Source organism: Lampetra planeri, chromosome 9 (assembly GCF_965212315.1).
Source record: "Lampetra planeri chromosome 9, kcLamPlan1.2.h2, whole genome shotgun sequence".
In the NCBI taxonomy this organism is placed as follows: Eukaryota; Metazoa; Chordata; class Hyperoartia; order Petromyzontiformes; family Petromyzontidae; genus Lampetra; species Lampetra planeri.
In genome coordinates, this window is record NC_136115.1 from 16,048,259 (window position 1) to 16,068,541 (window position 20,283).

At 45.8% G+C, this 20,283-nt stretch overlaps 1 protein-coding gene across 1 annotated transcript in view; it reads right to left on the reverse strand.

Moving 5' to 3' along the window:
• LOC144720741 (melanopsin-A-like) overlaps positions 1 to 19,549 on the reverse strand; it is a 44,269-nt gene extending 24,720 nt beyond the window's left edge. The window contains exons 1-8 of the mRNA XM_078597768.1: positions 19,442 to 19,549; positions 14,720 to 14,841; positions 10,240 to 10,373; positions 7,537 to 7,740; positions 5,983 to 6,154; positions 4,089 to 4,253; positions 2,129 to 2,423; positions 1,247 to 1,387 (exon numbers count right to left, since the gene is read on the reverse strand). Of these exons, the coding sequence (XP_078453894.1) occupies positions 1,247 to 1,387; positions 2,129 to 2,423; positions 4,089 to 4,253; positions 5,983 to 6,154; positions 7,537 to 7,740; positions 10,240 to 10,373; positions 14,720 to 14,826 (1,218 nt within the window). The 5' untranslated portion in view covers positions 14,827 to 14,841; positions 19,442 to 19,549. The remainder of the gene's footprint in view (positions 1 to 1,246; positions 1,388 to 2,128; positions 2,424 to 4,088; positions 4,254 to 5,982; positions 6,155 to 7,536; positions 7,741 to 10,239; positions 10,374 to 14,719; positions 14,842 to 19,441) is intronic.
• Between the last annotated feature and the right edge of the window lie 734 nt (positions 19,550 to 20,283).

A 20,283-nucleotide genomic window follows, 5' to 3' on the forward strand; every position in this document is an offset into this window, starting at 1 on the left:
TCCAGCGAAGTAGCATCTACTCCGGGCACGCCGCCAGCCAGTGGCGTGAGCGGAGAGAGAGTGAGGCATGCCGCGGCAGTGGACAGAGATGGATCATCAAGGCAGCGGGGGAAGCGAGAGAACTACCCAGAGAGAGAGAGTGTGGAGGTGTGCAGACATTCTGTTAATTAAGCGACACCAGTCCAGAGTCATCGTGGAAGTTGTTTATTACATATGTAGTAACTAACTCGGAGACACTAAGAGTTGGAGGCACTTCTTTATTAACAAGCACCATCGGGGTTAACACTTTACAATAAGTCCATCTATGGTCGGCAACGTTACTCAGTCAGGACAGTTGGTAGGCTGCCTGACTGGTGACGCCCCAAGATAGTGAAGACAGAGACGATGACATGAAGGATGGTGAAGACAACCAGAAGAATGGTGAAAACTGCAGCAGCACGATGAGGATCCCACTCCATACAACAGCCCCGAGGTCCCCTACAGGGGCCCCTCTTATACTGTCAGTGTGGCATGGCTCCGCTCCCAGCCACGCCCCCTTTCTAGAACCTACCAGCGGTTCTTGGTGTGTCCCTTCTGTGACCTTTCCCCTATACCCCCCTCTGGTGTATAACCTGGCCTGCTAACGTCAGGGCTGCTGTAAGCCACAGATCCCCTTCCCTGCCAGCAGCCAGCGCTATACTACTACATTACTATTCTATGCCACTACATATATATCGTGTAGTGTGTAACGGGGAACAGCTTGAATGATCAAGAGAGTTGGCACCTTTTGACCACACAATGCCTCCAGTCCGTGCGGCGTTTTGCTGTGACCATCAACAAAGCTCAGAAGTTTACGAACATTGGGTTGTGCTAACCCCAAGCCGTCTTCACAAACAGTGAATTCCACGTCGCACTCTCTAAGAGTGAGCAGACTACAGGATGCCAACGTCGACATCTTTAACACGAAAGGGTAAGGGGAAATCAAGGGTCATTGAGGAGTATTTAACTCCCGTGGTGTCTATGTGGACATCTTATAAATTACTTTAAAGCATACAGGTATGTAGACACTAATTATTGCAGAGGATCATACGAAATCCATATCCCTTGCATTTCACTTCGGTTATATCTCATGGAAATACACGGCGAGTGCTAGTCATCACGTAAACGGGCAGCAGGCCATGGTGTCGTGGCCGTACCACTCCATCGTGTCGCTGTGAAAGCCTTAATAGGTAATCAGTAGCCGTATTCATTTGCTTCAAACACACACCTTTTCGAACATGCCGGAGTCATGGCACCTCGCTTTCCCCAGGTCCTGGCCCTCGATGGTATCTCGAGGAAGGTCATAGGAGACCTGACGGCTGGCTGGCCGGGTCCGGATCCCTGACTCCCCCTCCATGTCCGTCCAGCACTAGTGAGAGCGGGTGACAAGCCGTCCTCACACGGGGTGTACAGTCAGATGTTCTCCTCAAAGTTCTACTTAAGTAAAAATAAATTGTTAAAGGAATGTAAATGTGTCTCCTGTTTATACCACTCAAGGTCAGGATAAATTATTTACGTATATTTGTAATCAGGATTCAGTGAGTAAGAAGGAGGAATAAAAAAATGTAACAGTGGAATAATTTCCCCTCTTTCTAATTGGAAACCCAGTGGAAACTTGAATAATCACGATGTTATACATTCTATTTACTCTACATGAACGAGCAGTTTACAATGCCAATCTATTAACCGCTGAAAGAGGTATTTGGCTTATGTAGCTTAATATATATATAACTCCTTTACACTCTCAATCACACCAATTACTTATTTTGATATTTTAAATAGGGCTCTTAAGCCTCATAAGAAGCTGTTTGAATTGAATGTAAATGCACACTACTACTTACAGTTACATATAACAAACAGTAAATATATAGTTACATTTTTTTGAATGGGTGTATGTTTTATACTTTTCTCCGACCTAATTCTAAGAACTATTGATATCACATTGTGAAAATAAGAAAATGTTATTTTTTTTTTGTACTGGCATTGGCGACTGGGCTAACGCCGCCTGCACTGCACGAGAGGGCCTCAGAGCGGTGCAGACGTCACCGTCGTGAAACCCCCCCCCCCCTTTCCCCAGAACCACCCGGCCATCTCTGTCCTGGCTCCTTACCGACTCTGAGTCAGAGGTGCAGGTCGGCTGACGATGCCATCGCACCGTGTCACCACTACACGACATCTGGCTGGAGAGCGTGGAGTGTCGTGTCGACTGGAAGCTGCCACCCGACAGAGTCCGCGAGCCCTTGCGGACGACGCCGAACAGCGCGCGAAGGCACGGCACGTACTTGCCGATCGCCTGCCTGTACTTGGGGTGTGTGATGGCGTACACTATGGGGTTGTGGATGGCCGATGCCTTGGCGATGATGGCAGGCACGGAGTTCATGTAGGGCGTGAGCATGTCAGCGTAACTGTGGAGACAGGCAGCAGCCAAGTTAAACAACTCGAAGAGTAGAAGCGGCTCGTATCCTGTAGAAATGCACCAAGTAGCTCAGGAGTGATTCACTCCTCTGGTGGTGCAATAAATTGTCACGAATCTGGATTTGCAATTCAGTTCCAAGATCTTTTTCTTAACTTGCTTCATCATCTTCTCTCTATTGTTTCTCGTATTTTACGTCCTGTTTGCACTTCATTGTACATTCCATGAGCACATAATCCATCGTTACTAGCCTTGTACCTCGGTCATGGGTCCCGGGCTCTCTGACAGAAGTTTGAAGCTATGGTCATGAATAAAACAGTTTAAAAATACTTTAAAACTTTCATTAGGGTCTGAACGTACAATGCTGCTGGATTATGTGCTTCTGCACTCATACAAATGTGGAACAATCAAGTTACCTTGATCGTGCTGGGGCTTGTAAGATCTCAAAAGCTAAACAGGATGGAGGCTGGCAATAGAGCAACAGATTACTCAATCTATTTGTACTGAGCTTGTGTGTGTCACTTTTCGGCAGGAATTCTGGTTTCCTCCCACATGCCAAACACTCACATATAATGAATGGGCCAACCACTCCAATGCAGGACCCTTCTGAGTCTTGAGTGCTCATTGAACCTCTCCTTGGTAAATAGTGGACATTTTTTATTATTGCTATTCACTGCAAGTCATTTGTCATGGAGCAATATAATCTTATCCTATCTCTAGGATTTTGTATAGCGCTTTTGTCAAAGTGCTTTACAAGAGTTATAAATGACACATTAGTATTGGCTGATGGGGAAAAGGGATGGGGTTTGAGTGTTGGGGAGGGGAAGGGATGGCAAGGAAGGGTGGTGATAGGGAAAGGGAGGGCGAGGTTAGGAAGGGGGAGGCTGGTTAAGGTTTTAAGGACGAGGATAGGAAGCAGTATAGGTATATGCTATTGAAAAAAAGAGTAATATCAAGGGAGGAATGAAACATGGTTGAGTGAAGTTGCCTGTTTGATGTGGAGTGGCAGTGTATTTAAATGGAGGGGAGCCAGGAGGGAGGAGCGGTAACGTGACTGAGCACAGGGAGGGGGGGCGTAGTGACGGACAACAGAGATTGTGAACGCAGGGGCCGAGATGAGACGTAATAAGAAATAAGAGAAGCGGGATAGGGTGGGGCAGAACCATGGCGTGATTTTTAAACGAGGGTAAGGAATTATTAATAAACATCGGTAGTAGATGGGAAGCTAATGGAGTTATGGAGTTCGACAAGGAGAACAGAGGAATGGGTGTGGTGAGGATGATTAAAAATAATCCGGGTCGAAGCGTTTTTTTATTTTCTGGAGGGGAGCAAAGGTGGTCTAAAGTGATCTAAACGGGGTGAGGGAGATGAATATGGTGGAAAGGAGAGCAGGAGGTGGAGAGGTTGGAGACAGATTCCCACCTGAGCATTGTAAATAAGTTTAACGTTTATTTTGCTTAACTAGTAGAGGACTCAAGATATCAGGATACATCCCATTTGGAAGTGACCTGGGTCACCAACATTAAAACAATATAAAACAAAGTACAACAATGAAGTTAATAGAAATCAAAGCAACAATAAAAACTATAATCATAAATCAGAGCAAAAACAACCAGGAGGTGGCGAGTTAGGCAGGAGAGCGGCAGGACAAACGTACCCAGCCCAGGCCACAAGCGCCACACACGAGTACGGAGACCAGGACACCACATAGAGCAAGATGACAATGAGGGCAATCTTCGCAAGCTTCCACTCGGCGTTCATCCGTTGCTGCTGCTTCTGTGATTCCTTACTATCATGGGCATCCCCCAGAGTCTTCACAGCCCTGTGCGGACAGTCACGCCCCAGGGGCAAATTGAACAAGGCCAGCAAGTGTCGGCGAATTATAGATGTTGTAAATGCTGACTGATAATATATAATTATAAATATCAAGTTTGAATTGACGATGATGACCAATAACTCACGTTACCAAGTCCACAATACAGATAATTAACACGTCCATTCATCTAGTCAACGTGGTGACAGTAAGGATATTTTTCATGGTGTATATTGCTGTACTGTGAAATTGTAAGGCAACTGTTTCATGCTGTGTACGAGTGTATATTGCCACCACAACGTGGGTCTGATATTTCACAAACAGCGCGCACAACGACGTGACAAACCGTGCACACACCACGTGACAGACCACGCGCACAAACACGTGACAGACCACGTGCACAAACACGTGAAAGACCACACGCATAAACAAGTGACAGACTGTGTGCACAAACACGTTACAGACTACGCGCTCAAAGACGTGACAGACCACAAGCACAAACACGTGACAGACCACGCGCACAAACGCGTGACAGACTATGCGCACAAACACGTAACAGACCATGCACACAACACGTGACAGACCATTCGCACAAACACGTGACAGACCACGTGACAGACCATGCACATAAACGCGTGACAGACCATGCATACAAACACGTCACAGACCATGCGCATTAACACGTGACAAACCGTGCACATAAACACATGACATACCACGTGCACAAACGGGAGATAGACCATGCACACAACACGTGGCAGACCACGTGCACAAACACGTAAAAGACCACACGCATAAACAAGTGACAGACTGTGTGCACAAACACGTTACAGACTACGTGCGCAAACACGTGACAGACCATTCTCACAAACACGTGACAGACCACGTGACAGACCACAAGCACAAACACGTGACAGACCACGCGCACAAACACGTGACAGACCACGCGCACAAACACGTGACAGACCATTCTCACAAACACGTGACAGACCACGTGACAGACCACAAGCACAAACACGTGACAGACCATGCACACAACACGTGACAGACCATGCACACAACACGTGACAGACCATTCTCACAAACACGTGACAAACCACGTGGCAGACCATGCGCACAAACACGTGACAGACCACGTGCACAAACACGTGAAAGATCACACGCACAAACACGTGAGAGACCACACCTGATGATGATTGCTTGTGTTGCAGTCGAAACGTCGTGAATTGTTTTTATTGTTTTATGTTTATATTATTTTATTATTTCCCTTCTAGGTGACTTTACCGAAAGAACCAATAATATGAATCCCTGCAGTCACGAAAGCTTTAAATCAAAATTTAACGTGGCAGACCGTGTGCACAAACACGTTACAGACTACGCGCGCAAACACGTGACAGACCACAAGCACAACCACGTGACAGACCACGCGCACAAACACGTGACAGACCGTACACACAACACGTGACAGACCATGCGCACAAACACGTGACAAATCACGTGATATACCATGCGCACAAATACGTGACAAACCATGCGCACAAACGCGTGACAGACCACGTGACAGACCATGAGCACAAACGCGTGACAGACCATGCGCGCAAACACGTGACAGACCATGCGTACAAACACGTGACAGACTGTGCACAAACACATGACAGACCATGCGTTCAAACACGTCACAGACCATGCGCACAAACATGTGACAGACTGTGCACACAAACTCGCGAGAATGCCTCACCTGTTGGTGTTCTTGATGGCTACGAAGATGCGCACGTAGCAGAAGATGATGACAATGAGCGGGATGAAGAAGACGAAGCAGAAGAGCAGCATGGTGTAGGAGCGTACGGCTGGTGTGAATGTCACGTAATCCCATGTGCACGACGTCATGAGTCCCTCTGGGACGTAGGCACCTACAAATACCAAGAGAAGCATAAACAGCCGGACTAAAGACATGGTGCCGAGATGTTAACTCCCTCGCCTGGTATACAGAAGGTCGTGGGTTCGATCCCGAACCTGACTTCCGTGTATTTGAATTTTGCATTTCTCTCTCCCCGTGGTAGCGTGGATTTTTCTAGGAATCCTCAGGTTTTTACCCCCATATTTAGAAACATGCGTTTACAGTGTTTGGCTGCTATAAATTTCCACATGATAAGCCACTTCGTTGAGCTATAATTTGTGGCCAGGTCGCTTCTTAAAAAAGCTCAGTGTGCCTTAACTGGTAAAATAATAATTATTCACAGTTTAGTGTTTAACTCAAACAACAGTACTCAACTTTGTAGATATACATCCCGTGTTGTGTCCCAGGAAGTCTGACTAGAGTTTGAAGCTTTGTTCAAGGTCAAGACGTCATGGCCAAAGCCAATGATGCCACCACCGCAACTCCTCGTCAAACACTTCCTACCCCCCTGCCAGATCCTGCAGCTGGTGCACAGTAGATGCACAGCGACCTCCAGGATCTGTCCTCATAGTCTCCCCGCATTTGGTCTTAGCAGTCTTCCCCTTGGTTGCTGTACTCCTGGAGACCCATTCTAATTGCTGTCTCAGCAACTGATCCTCTCCCATCCTGCACACATCCAACCCAGCGCAAGCATTTTCGCCTTAAGATTTGTTAATAAGAAAAATAATGCTAAAAATTGCATGTTGTAATTTTCAGGAGTGCTAAAGTGGCATCTGCTAGTAGATATCACCTTGGTAGTGGGTTGTGTTGGTAGTGGGCTTGTATCATCATTGGTAATGGGCGCTGTTGGTGGTGATAGTGGGCTGTGTCAGCGTTGGTAGTGGGCTGTGTTGTTAGTGAGCTGTGTTTGGTAGTGGGCTTTGTTGATAGTGGGCTGTATCAGTTCAACACGTAGGCTTTCGCGACCAATATTATTCATAATCAAGGTTTTTGGGTTAGATCACGTTATTTATAAATGTGTCGTAACCCTCCACCACCCGACACGGCCAATTAGCAAAAAAAGTATCACGTTGACAAAAGACAAAAAGTTCACTACTTTAGCCCACCGGTGTGTTGAAGCGTGAAACCACAACATTTACAATTTAAAATATTTGTCTTTTGTCAACGTGACACTTTTTTTGCTGATTGGCCGTGTCGGGTGGTGGAGGGTTACGACACATTTATAAATAACGCGATCTAACCCAAAAACCTTGATTATGGGCTGTATCAGCATTGGTAATGAGTTGTGTTGGTGGTGGGTTGTGTTGGTAGTGGGCTGCTTCAGCGGTGGTAGTGGGATTTGAACTTGTGGTGGTGGTGCCCATAAAAGGAATTGGGCTGGAGCTTGTGTCTCACTCCAGCCAAAGAAGGGTGGGAGGCTCCAGGCGAGCGAGTAGAACCACACGGCCGCCGTGATGTACATTGCACGCCGTTTGGACATGGCTCCTATGGAGGCGAGGGGCCGAGTCAGCACCAGGTAGCGGTCAGTGGCGATGACCACGAGGGTGATCATGGACGCGATGCCGAAGAGCGCTCCGCAGAAAGCATACAGCTCACAACCTGCATGTGTGTGTGTGCATTTGTACATGTGGTAGTGCAGTGGTTAGCATGCAGCACTACGAACCTGGAGACCCGAGTTCATTCTCGCTCTCAGCCAACAACAGTGACAATTATCTGAACCGGTCCTAGGCCTCCCCTCGGTTGACTCAGCCACAGATGAGTATCTGGTGCGGTGTCTAAATGGAATGTTGTAGTCTTTCATTTGTTAGCCAAAACTAGGCTATTGTGGGTTTGAATGGGATCCTAGGAAGATGCCCACCACCAATAGTGGAAGAATAGTAGGCACATGTTAAATGTAACAAGCCAATAATTATCAGTGGAAAGATTTGACACAGTAGGCCCTGTTGTCAATGACAAGGGCCAGCATTCACTGTTTCATCACTATATAGTCCAGCAGATGCTTTTGCTTGGGCTCGGCGTGCATTCATGATGTTGTGTGGATGCACTGATGGAAGAACAGCGTGTTGGTGATCAAAGCCCATCGGCTCCAAAGAAGTTTAACAGCTTCCTCCCATTTTTATTGAGCTGATCTGGCCCTTGCCTTCTAATCAGTCCAGCCCAGGTACATGTGTAGTGGCGTAACGCGCGGGGTTTGCAAACAGCGGGTGCATTTGAGGGCGAGCAGCTGCAAGCGTGAAGACATGGAGTAGCCGCCAGAGAGGCCCCAGCAATTAGGCGGAGAAGCAGTAATTAACCGGGTGCATTTGGGGATAGGCAGGTGCGAGTGTGGAAACACGAAGTAGACGCCAGAGAGGCGAGAGATGGAGATGATAAGAGAGAGAGCACGTGCAGGAGGCGCCGCTGAGGCGCCAGCTTAATGGGGGGTAACTGAGGACCCTTAATGAGGAGGGGGATATAGGGGTGTGCGCGGAGCAACACAGGGTAGTTAGTTGAAGCTGAAGGAACGAAGAGGACAAGAGCTGGAGAGTAGAAAACTGGGACCTCTCCCTCTACACCTCGTCCCCCCCAGCGGTGTTGGCTGATCCCCCACTGGGGACAAGGACGAGTTGGAGGTGTGAGAGAAGAGAGACAGGCTAGCGGAATATTAAGTGACAGGCTAGCGGAGTATTAAGTGACAGGCTAGCAGAGTACTAAGTGACAGGTTAGCGAAGTATTAAGTGGCAGGCTAGCGGAGTGTAGAGTGACAGGCTAGCAGATTATAGAGAGAGGGAGTTCGGAGCAAGGGTGGGTTGTGTTAGTGTGAGGAGCATCCATACGGGATGTGAAGTAATAAAGTGACACAGGAGAAAAGCTAAAAGTGTCCGTGTGAATACGCCACTATACATACATCATGACCAACTTGGGAATGAAAGTCCCTCAACAGGATGACTCTATCCCGAAGCGACTAACACCTGGGACAGGAGATCATAATAGGCATCCGACTTATCAGCCTTGCCTTCATCCCTCAACTGATGTTTATTTTCGGTGGGGGCGTTAGCCACCACCACCATTTTTATTTTCTCATTGATGAGGAAGCGAGCCCACAGTAGCCTGAGACTCGCAGCTTCAAACACCTCACTGCCAAGCTCCCATGCCCCCTTCATTGTTTTGTTTAGAAAAAGAGACACTCCCTGTTGTTTGGCAGTTTCCTGCCCTGAGTGGAAGACTGTCCACCCCTTATCGTGACTGAAGCCATTCATCATACGGGGTGTATTCCGCAGAAGTCGAGGCAATACTGGTCCAGCTCCTGACAGAAGAATGATAGGCTCTCGTCCCTAGTGAGTGTTTCAACATCCCACGTGTCCAACCGCAGTGGTTTCCTGCCATTTCTGGAGAAACCTGGAGGGGGGGGTTAAGTCTCCTGGCCCCATCAATAGGGGTTTCGCCAGGAGATGTCACATATGCCTGTGCCCCCGGGACCTCCCGCATAAGCTTAGTTTCATCCTTTCTGTATTTTTTGGTAGTTTAATTGAAGGCAGAGGGGTTACCAGCCCCTGGCACGCATCTTGATCCCCATTGGCCACTGTGGCAGCTGCGAACACTCCATGAGGGTAACAGCTGATTAGTATAAATCTTCCATCCAATGGAATTGTTCACATCACAACAGCGTTACCAACTAGCAACTACCGAGGAGGTGAGGGTTGTTTTGCCACAATACACTCAAAGACAAAGATCCCCTATCTCGCCTTAACAGACTTCTGGGCAAAATTCTGTACGAGCATCTATGAAGGCTGGTATGGCATACAAGGGGGTGGGTGGGTGGTCAGCACCATGCCCGGCTGTCTTTGTCTCACTAGTGGCAATATTTGCACAGTGCACCAGGTACTCATTTGAGACTGAGTCGACCTAAGGGAGGCCCATGTATGGTTCATATAATCATCACTGGTGTTGGCCGTTATCAGGAATCAGACTCAGATCACCGGGTTCATAGCAGAGAACGCTTACTACTACACTACCGTTCCCCACTCAGTAATGTACACACACATTTGCACCTCCGATTAGCATTTACACATACTCGCACACCGATGCTGCTCACTCTGCATAGTTTGCGTCACCCACCCTTCTCCCCAAAAATCCAGCGCTTGTGAAGACTCGTGACGAAGAAGATGGGTGTCTGTGTGATGGACATGAAGAAGTCAGCGAAGGCCAGGTTGATGATAAAAATGTTGGCCGGCGAGCGCAAACTCTTGCTCCTGAACACACCGGTCACACACACGTGAGTGTAGGTGGCACAGGTAGGACTAACTTGATTGAACGTTCTTTACCTTAACTATGCGACCGCTTCGATGAGAGATGCAGTACATATTGAGTAAGAGCAAATATAAACTATTACGACTGCTGCGGTTATTGTTATTGTAATCTGCCTAACTTAAAAATATTAAATTTGAGAAATTATCTAAGCACACTCTTGTGATGACATTATAAACATTTTAACAATGACATCATCATTATCATCATTATCCATTATTAATACATTCCTGATCGGTATACCCAGATGATCTCTTTTGCAAGGGTACAAAAACAATATAAAGAATACTGCAGATAAAGAAATAACACAATCTTAAAAATCAATCATTTAAAAGTAATACATTTCCCAATAACTATATATGAATTGTACTTTAGCAATTGAAAAATATATTGGTAAAAGCTATAAGATTCCACACAAATATAAAAAGTATCACAGGTCTGATACAACATATGCCATTCAAGAAACATGGTCGCCTAAAGCCATCCATCAAAAATTATAACAGGACCCTGCGGGGTGGGCTGATAGGAACGAATAACCAAAGAATATAAACATAATGTATTATTACACTTGTTTAGCCAGGAAAGCCCCACTGAGTCGAAAGGTTTTTGTAGGGTCCTGCCAAGTGTTTGCAGTAGGGGGCAATGTTGCTACACCTAATCGGACGATACGAAGGGAGAGTTTGAGGCCTAGTTCTAGGCTTTAGGCCTAGCTGTAGGCTTTAGGCCGCTGTGAGTTAATTTTTAATTTAAATGTTTTAATTATTTATGTAAAAGCTTTAAATGTAAATGTTTCTATTTAAAAACATCAGGGAATGTAACATTGTTAAACATTAACTCCCTTTCACACACGCGGGGATATGATACGAAGGGAGAGTTTGAGGCCTAGTTCTAGGCTTTAGGCCTAGCTGTAGGCTTTAGGCCGCTGTGAGTTAATTTTTAATTTGAATGTTTTTATTATTCATGTAAAAGCTTTAAATTTAAATGTTTCTATTTTTAAAACATGAGGGAATGTAACATTGTTAAACATTAACTCCCTTGCACACACGCGGGAGTACGATACGAAGGGAGAGTTTGAGGCCTAGTTCTAGGCTTTAGGCCTAGCTGTAGGCTTTAGGCCGCTGTGAGTTAAATTTTAATTTAAAAGTTTTAATTAAAAGCTATCTCAGGGAATTATAAGGGAATGTTACACTTGTTTAGCCAGGAAAGCCTCATTAATTTAAATGTTTTAATTAAAAGCTATCTGAGGAAATTATAAGGGAATGTTACACTTGTTTAGCCAAGAAAGCCTCACTGAGTCTAAAGGTTTTTGTAGGGTCATGCCAAGTGTTTGCAGTAGGGGGCGATGTTGCTACACCTAATCGGACATCGGACGGACGGACGGACGATATAATCTATTGTAGGCTGGTTCACTTCGTTCCTACCAGTAATAGATGGGACGTTGCTATAGTTGCCTGCATTGTGAAATTACAAATTATTATATTGATGATTGGCAATCTACCATCCTCATCCCGTGCCACATACATAGTCTCCAATAATCATCATCATCATCATATTTGTAAAATTAAATGTGCTCGTCAATCCACTGCTGCATGAAGCCCTTTCCACACCTTTTTGGTCATGGGGGTGTTTGACCATACTTCACTCTGGTCAGGGTGGGCTGGTAAAGGGGGGGAGGGAGCCTCGGGACCGGTTCAGGTATCACTCGCCACTGATGTCAGCCGTGACCATAAATGTAACCCAGGTATCAGAGTGCCTAACTCAGTCGACTAACCACTGCCACCACCGCACTCCTCCCACCTATTTTATAAAAATCTAAAAAGGAACAAGAGGCAGAGTAGAAAAATATTAAAGCAAACTGAAAACAAAACCAGCACACTCAGGTACACATGAGCTGCAGTATCAATATTAGTTCCAATGTGTTTAAATGAGGGCCAATATAAATCAGGGCTGTGAAAGAATGATTATCATCACTCTTTCACAGCGCATATTGGAGCTCGCAATTAGGGCCAAAGTCCTCAACGCGAGTTCCTTCCGCCCCGGAAGAACATTGCCAGAAATCTTAGTGCAATAACACCATCGTGAACAAGGAGCTCGTTACTGGCCTAAAAAATAACTCCCAGGGTTCGAATCCTACCCAGGGAAGTGGTCAGCCCTGAATCGTTGGGAGAGCAGGGCACAGTAGATGCGATCCACCTCCTTCATCGATGGACATGAAGAACACCCGGCAATGTCACCACAGCCAGACTATCGACCACATGATCCAGCACTGCCTATACTGCCGATTCGTGGGCAATATTACCGACATCCAGCCAGCCTCCACAGGGACAATTAAATGGCTCAATAACATCACTAGACACACAGCCTTTTGGTAATTTCACCTTGCCAAACGAAAAAATGCATCTAGTGTCATGCTTTATAAGTCATTAGTATAAGTCCAATGTCCGTAACAAGTCATCTTTAAATTAAATTAGGCGAACAAATCTAAAATATAACACTCAAAATAAGTCATTTGTGAGATTTAAACATTATAATATAGCACGTGGGAGCAAAATACATTTACTTTAAATCAATTATTACTCTGCCCGTGCACCTAGCATAACTCATGTGAACCACTACACCCTTAAGCATGCTCTTAATTGATCTTTCAATGCCTTTCATCTGGGAACTCAGCGGTGAAAATAACAATGCTTTTTTTCAGAGAAGACTACAAATAATCATGATAAAGGTGCACGTTTTTTTAAGTTCAGCAGCACCTTCTGTAGAGACGTGAAGCCTGCTGCTCTGGAGGGATAGTGCAAATGCATTTGAGACCCATGGGCAATATACACAATCACTCATTTTAACACCTTTGATGGCACTGACCTTTTTTTAATCGATGACATTTCATTCCATTTCCATATTGTGGGAATCCACAGAGACGCAAATAAGTGCTCCTCCTCTTCATAAGACTCGTGGGAAACGTGTTCACGAGGAAACGAGCATATGTGCTGTGCGATCAAAAGACTCTAGTGCTTGGTGACTCTTCCCAGGGAGCATGAAATGGCCGGGACACATCTCAACGGACTCAGCAAGGGGTAGTGGGTTCATTTGCCGACCATGATTGAATCAACTATTTCATAATTCATCATCATCATCACTTTTGTCAACATAATAATTGTATCCATCATCATAATTTATTTCCAATTGAATACTTCATAATGTATCAAGCTATTCAATTGTCACCAAAAAAATATAAATGTATCATTTATTATTTCATATAATCATCCTCATCATAATTATCTATTAATTCGATCCTTGTTACTCCTAAATTTATAAGAAAGAGCACCCGCTAGCTAAACCACTCACTGGTAGATAAGTGGCCGTTATACAATTTCATTGAGATATACTGGTCCTTGCCATATGAACATGGAATATCCACCACCAACTCAGTAAGTTATCTTCACTATTCTGGATATGAGCGCAATTAGCAGTCTATCCACCAGGGCAGCGTATTACTCCATCAAAATTCCAAACTATGCCGTGAGACTGAATGCGTTAAACCCTTGAGCCATCATTGATGCTGGGTTCTCGTTCTCTTCCAGTATACCTTACAGGACCTCCTACTTGCATCTGCGCAATATCTACACCTGCCACTTCCTTGCCCCAGCTGCTGGTTAGACGCTCACACCCATGCCTCCATCACATCTAAACTCAGCACTAAAGTTGTCTGCTGTGCAAACATTCAAAAACCTTTCACCTCTAAATTCCGGATGATAAAAATGCTACTGCCAGGATTCTCACCCTCGTGGGCTCGGAGTCTCAATACTCCGAGCCCGCGACTGGCTCTCAATCCACTCAAATGAAATTTCTAAGTTACCCTTTGGCATGTTCAAGATCACTTATGGATTAGCCCTGCCTACCTCTTCTCTCTCATCCCTGGCCCTGGTCGAATTCTAGGCTCAAGACCTACCTTTATTCCTCTGGCTGTGCCCTAAAACATTTCAATGAAATTAAATGTTCAAGCGGGGTACGCCTCCAATGCTCCAGAGCAGCTGCCACTGCATATACGGTTATACTATACTCCGTTACTAATACCAGTTAAATTGTGTTTGTTTAACTATGGAGAAAACCGGAGAACCCGAAGAAAACCCATGCAGATAGGGGAAGAACACACAAACTACACACAGAAAGGCACACGAGTGGGGAATGGAATTAAGGTTTATTTCTGTGAAGAACAAGCGTTATCACTGCGCCACCCTATCGCCCATGCCCCCTACCCCCAGCACGACTCCCCAGATGCTAAGACACATACCTGCAGAAGACGTAAATGACGAGGAAGTTGCCGATGATCCCTGTGAAGCCGATGGCGATGACCACCGAGCCGATCGTGTGGTGCACGTGGTGAGGGATATCTAACATTGGGAACTTCTCTCGCTGTGGTGGCAAGAAAGACACATTCCATCAACTGGACCCAAAAAACGTACGTATTGGCAGTACACCGGTGCAGCATAACACACCGGTTCTCATAAAAAACAGTTATAAAATTAACATTTAAAATGACATCCGTCTTCCGACTGCTTCAACATCTGGATAACTGATTTTGACGCCCCACCACCCCACAATATTTTCTGACTATGGTTGCGACTCGTGGGGAAATAATAATTGCGATTTTTTTTTCTTATACCGCACACCACGGTTCAATGTCGCCGATACGTTCATTATCAGCCATAATCTATCCACTGCTGGATGAAGGAATCTTCAAGCCATCCCCATCTTACGGTCATCCGATGCAACAGTCATCTAGCGCCTGCACAAGAGCCAATTTTGTTGCTCCACATGTGTGGTGAGCGTCGTCCTCTCGGGCACGTTAGTTCATTAGTCCCGACCACTAGCTATAATTCCTTTTCACGATGTGTCCCGTCCAAGTGCACTCACCATTATGTATACTTATGTGTTTAATTTGAGTATGTTCTCGAATCCACATGTTCCTCTAATGTCTCTCGGTATAACTCCAAGCGTGTACCTCCCCATGATTCACTCTGCACCCTTCAGCATGTTTCACTTTGTCGATGTCTGTATTTTTTATTCGTTTGTCATAGCAGGTAATATACAGTAATTCAACGCGTCCTTCTCTAGGTACACACATGTAGCTCTGTTGCCTTTCTTTATTAAATTCAGTTTTATAAAAGCACTTCACCCTGTTCTCCTCTGCCCCTCTATGTAATCATATAAATCGTGTGCCGCCTTCAATAACTGGTCCACACATACTCCAATGTGTTTTCCAAATGTATCCCTCCAACAAGTTAGACGCGTCAGATTGGGTGGTTGAGATGAACAGAGTGGCAGCCAAATTAATGAACATGCCTGAAACTATGTCTAGCATGGAACAAGAGCAATGAGATTGCCTCATTTTCAGGAACAATACTGTTGCATCACGACTCCCTGAGGGATGATGTATTGGGAAGGCCTTCTTCCAGCAGTCTCTCGATCATGGATGATGATGATATTAAAATAAATTGATATATAATTTCACACCTGTTGTCTATCATTGTGGTTTGCTGTATTAACATACTTCACTTCACTGGTCAGTGCAGATGTGGGAAATGGGGTCGAGGACCTGTTCAGATGTCATTCACCATTCATGTTAACAATGGCTGCGAATCGAACTTGTCATTGGGTTCATAGTTCACTAACCACTGCACAATCACTCCCGCATATTGTACAAATATCAATCGATCATGATGATAATAATAAACCCCAAAGTGCCAATCCACTGCTGGATTAAGGCATCCCCACGCCTTGCAGATAATTTAGATTTGCACGCACTTCACCACGCTGGTCAATCCGAATCGGTGAAGTTCAGGCCCAAAAAGACCAGTTCAGATATCACTCGCACACCAATGTTAATCAACGCCGATAATCGAACTTAGGTCACTGTGTTCATAGCACAAAATGCATCAACCACCATTCCACAACCTGTCCGTCAATAAAATTGCTATTGGTGAGAAGAGACATTGAACCGTGAATAAGGCCTATTCACAGTGAAGCAAATGGCGATGTATGTGATTGTAATAGCAAAACATAAAGCTGGCACGTCTTTACAATACAGTTGCGGGTCATAGGTGTTTGATAAGAGCTTGTTGATCAACTTAATACCCTGGCAATCGCAACGGCTCTGAAGTTAACCACCCGTGACGCACGCTGTATATTGTCATGGTAGTCTCTCTGATTAAACGCGCGGCGTTGGGGTGGCTGCTCTTCGAAACCGGTGTGCATTCCACATTCCAATGTCAGGGATCGTAACCCTAGAATGGGCCGTGGTTGACTTTCTAGAAAGTTGTATTTATTTTATTGACTTGAGAAAGATGGTGTGCTGATTGTAAATTAAATGTTTACCAACACCACCCGATCAGGTAAATTATATAATTATGTTTATAATACAGTCATAATTTACAGACGTTATCTATCCACTGCTGGATGAAGACTTAACGCACTCTGTGGCAGTAATAGGAGTTTGACCATACTTCACCACACTGGTCAATGTGAGTTTCGTAAAGGGGGGCCAGGACAGATTCATATATCACTCGCCACTGATGTTAGACGTCACCAGTAATCGAACTCGGGTTGCTGTGTTCATGGTGCACATTTTATTCTACATAAAAGAATGGTGCGTGTTAAAATGAACGTGTGTGTGTGTTAGTCAAATGATGAAGCGTGTCTGCAATCTCCGTGAGGGGAGGCTTGCACCAGTGTTGCCCTGACCATATACTCCACAGTTCCATATCTTGTCTGTGATGTTCTACGAATGAATCAAACTCTGACCCGGGGTTTAAAATAGGCGAGAAGCTATCATGCATTTGACCAACGCTCGCCCGTGTGCTTGTCGAACTGCAATGTGTTTGATTTTCTTTTTCTAAAGCCAAGGGAACATGCTAAATCATGACATCACTTTCAAAGTGGGAAGTTATGCTGTAAAACATCCACTCACACACGAGTTGTGATATGAATGAGAGTTTAATTTGTAGAATGAGTAATTCCTTTAATTAGCAAACTACGCCTGCTTGTGCTAATGGCCTTTCTCGCCGCCAGTGAGGACACACAAAGACTTTGCGCTTCGCTAATGAGAGCCGCGAGCGAGAGAGTCGCATAAGCACAGCGGGCAGGCAGTCACACGCAGTAACGGGTGCACAGATCATGCATGCATGAGTCGCTTGACTTAATTTATCCCTGTGCTGCCATGCGCACTGAACCTTCCCCACTACACGTGACCGTCTCCCCTCTCTCTCACACGCGCGCGCGCACACACACACACACACACCGATTCATACAAATCTCACCCTTAAACGAATGTGGGGCGAAACGTAGGGATTTTGGACAACTTCTGTAGGCTGGCAGAAACTCATTTTTGGCACACAGAAGAGGTGGTATGGTAGACGCACTGCAGAAGGTATTCATTTATGGCTAAGCAAACCTAGATAAAGCCCAATACAGACTAATATCTGATGTTTTCCCCCATGTTTGGGAAGCGAACCCAGGTCGCCGGGACTGTATTGCAGTGCGCAACACCTCTTGGACGCACATTTACGCACAGCGCTCAAGACAAACACGTGTGGGATATATTTTTAATATCAACGTATTATTTTAAAGATTAAACTTAGACATTGGTTTCCTGTGTTCTCTTCTACCTTTCAAGACGGATATTACAATTAAAAGAGAATCCCTGCAAGGGAACATTGCGAGCGATGTCATTGCGTTTAAACTCAACCGAAGCCAAGTCCCAAGCCAAGAGCGGTGGTCTGTGTGCGCACGCGGCGCCTATATTTACGAAAGCTTTATGTGCTGCTGCATGACTGTGCCGTGGAAGCAAAGAATTAAGGGTTAGTGGATCACGTCAATATTTGTGAAACTCCCAAACCAGTGGAGCTGCAAGGTTACCAGGAGATGGGAGTACAGGCGGTCCTCGACTTAAGAACACAATTACCGGTAGATCCTGAGAACCATTAGTAAGTCAAGCGGTTCGTAAGTCAGAACACACCAATGTATTTTATTTAAATGCCCATACGGTCAGTGTTATGAAATGTGCCACGGTTCAGCAAAAAAGGGAAACATTGTTAAACTCATCAATAATAAAACATATATTTTCATGTAAAACTGGAAAAAAGTAATGTATAATAAAAAAAAACATTAAAGAAAGTAACCTAAAAAAAACAGAATCCGTTTTTTTCCCACTTATTTTGAGTCCTGATGCTAGCTTGCTTGTCTAAAGGGGCATAATGAGTCACCACAATTTCACTCACACATGGGACATGCATATACACACCGAAAAAAACACAAAACACAAAGACAGACAAACAAAGACAAAGATACACACACGGGGCACACGCACAAACAAAGACACACACTCCAACGACATATAGCCTGAACAGACTGTTGGAGAACAGCATTTATGAAGGCCGATACAGCACCACACCAGGCCACGATTAACCATCGTTGACTCCCCAGTGGCGATGTACACAAACCGAATCAGGTACTAATACTAATTTGAGGATTAATCGACCTAGGGGAGGCCCAAAACCCATTCAGATAATAGTCACTGGTGTTTCTCGTGAGAAGGAATCTACCGCTCCCCACACACATACAGCGGCACGTGCACACGCACACTCACTTTCACACACACTCACTTACACACACAATTTCGCACATATGTAGTGTCTTCAAAATTAGTCACACCAACACGTTGTAACAAGTCACCTGCTTACACTTTATTAACCTATTCTTGCGCCAGTTGTAGGCACTCCTATAACTATCTGTACGGTCACTTATGGTTACTTCTCCCTACTCTTATCTATCTTCTACCTCCATTATCCTGCACTCAGCAGCTCTGCTTTCAGCGACTCTGCACACAGCGTCTTCGCACACAGCGTCACTGCACACAGCGTCTGCGCACAGAGCGTCTCCGCCCACAGTGTCTTCGCACACAGCGACTCTACACCTCCACTGCTGCCCTCACCTACGCTCCCTCAGACCCGCTCACCCGTCTGTCCTGGGCAGGGGGATCAGCCAACACCTGCCTGGCGACGGCGTGAGGGTTGAGGTCCCGTTGACGGCTGGAGCAGCAGTGGCGAGATGTCTTCACACTTGGTCCCCGGCAACAACTCCCCGCTCCGCGCACGCACACGCCCTTATATTCCTCTGCTAATTATCCGAGACCTCTCGTGCATCTCTTTAGGCTCTCGCCTGTTGGCCCATCAATTAACCCTTATCTCCTGTCTCCCTGGCAACATCTCCGGTCTCAACGTGCACAACCGGTCGACCCCGTTTGCACCTGATTCGCCCCTTACAACTGGCGGTTCGTCTGTGCAAACCTCACGAGCACCTATTTGCCCTCAGTTTCCCTCGGTTAACTGTGCGCACCACTTATTTCACTGCTCTACACATATGTAGTGAGTCCAACTGAGTCGCAGACATTGTTCTTTAGAGGCAACACATTTATTATAATATCGACGCGTAAACACAAAGGGGTAACTGCCCCTTTACCAGATACAGCCTAGGGTGGTGACCACCCAGCTAACTACCCTATATGGAGGAGTTACAGCTACGAAGGGTCTGACCCTCACTTGGGTCCTGGCTACGTGCTGATGCCTGCAGAGCTTCCAGCTTATAAGACGTAGAGCTTCGAACTTGTAGAATGCAGCGACCCCGGTCCCTCTCAGGGACCCACCTCATATCCTCCCGGATTGGGGCCGCTCCGCCCTTGGCTCTGCCTGCCTTCTCGAGCCTTCCAGCTCCCTCTTGATCCCTCTCGAGAGCTCTCCCGCCCCCACCTGGGGCCCTCTCTGTGGACACTCCGGATCACGTGCCTACGGGGTCAACAAG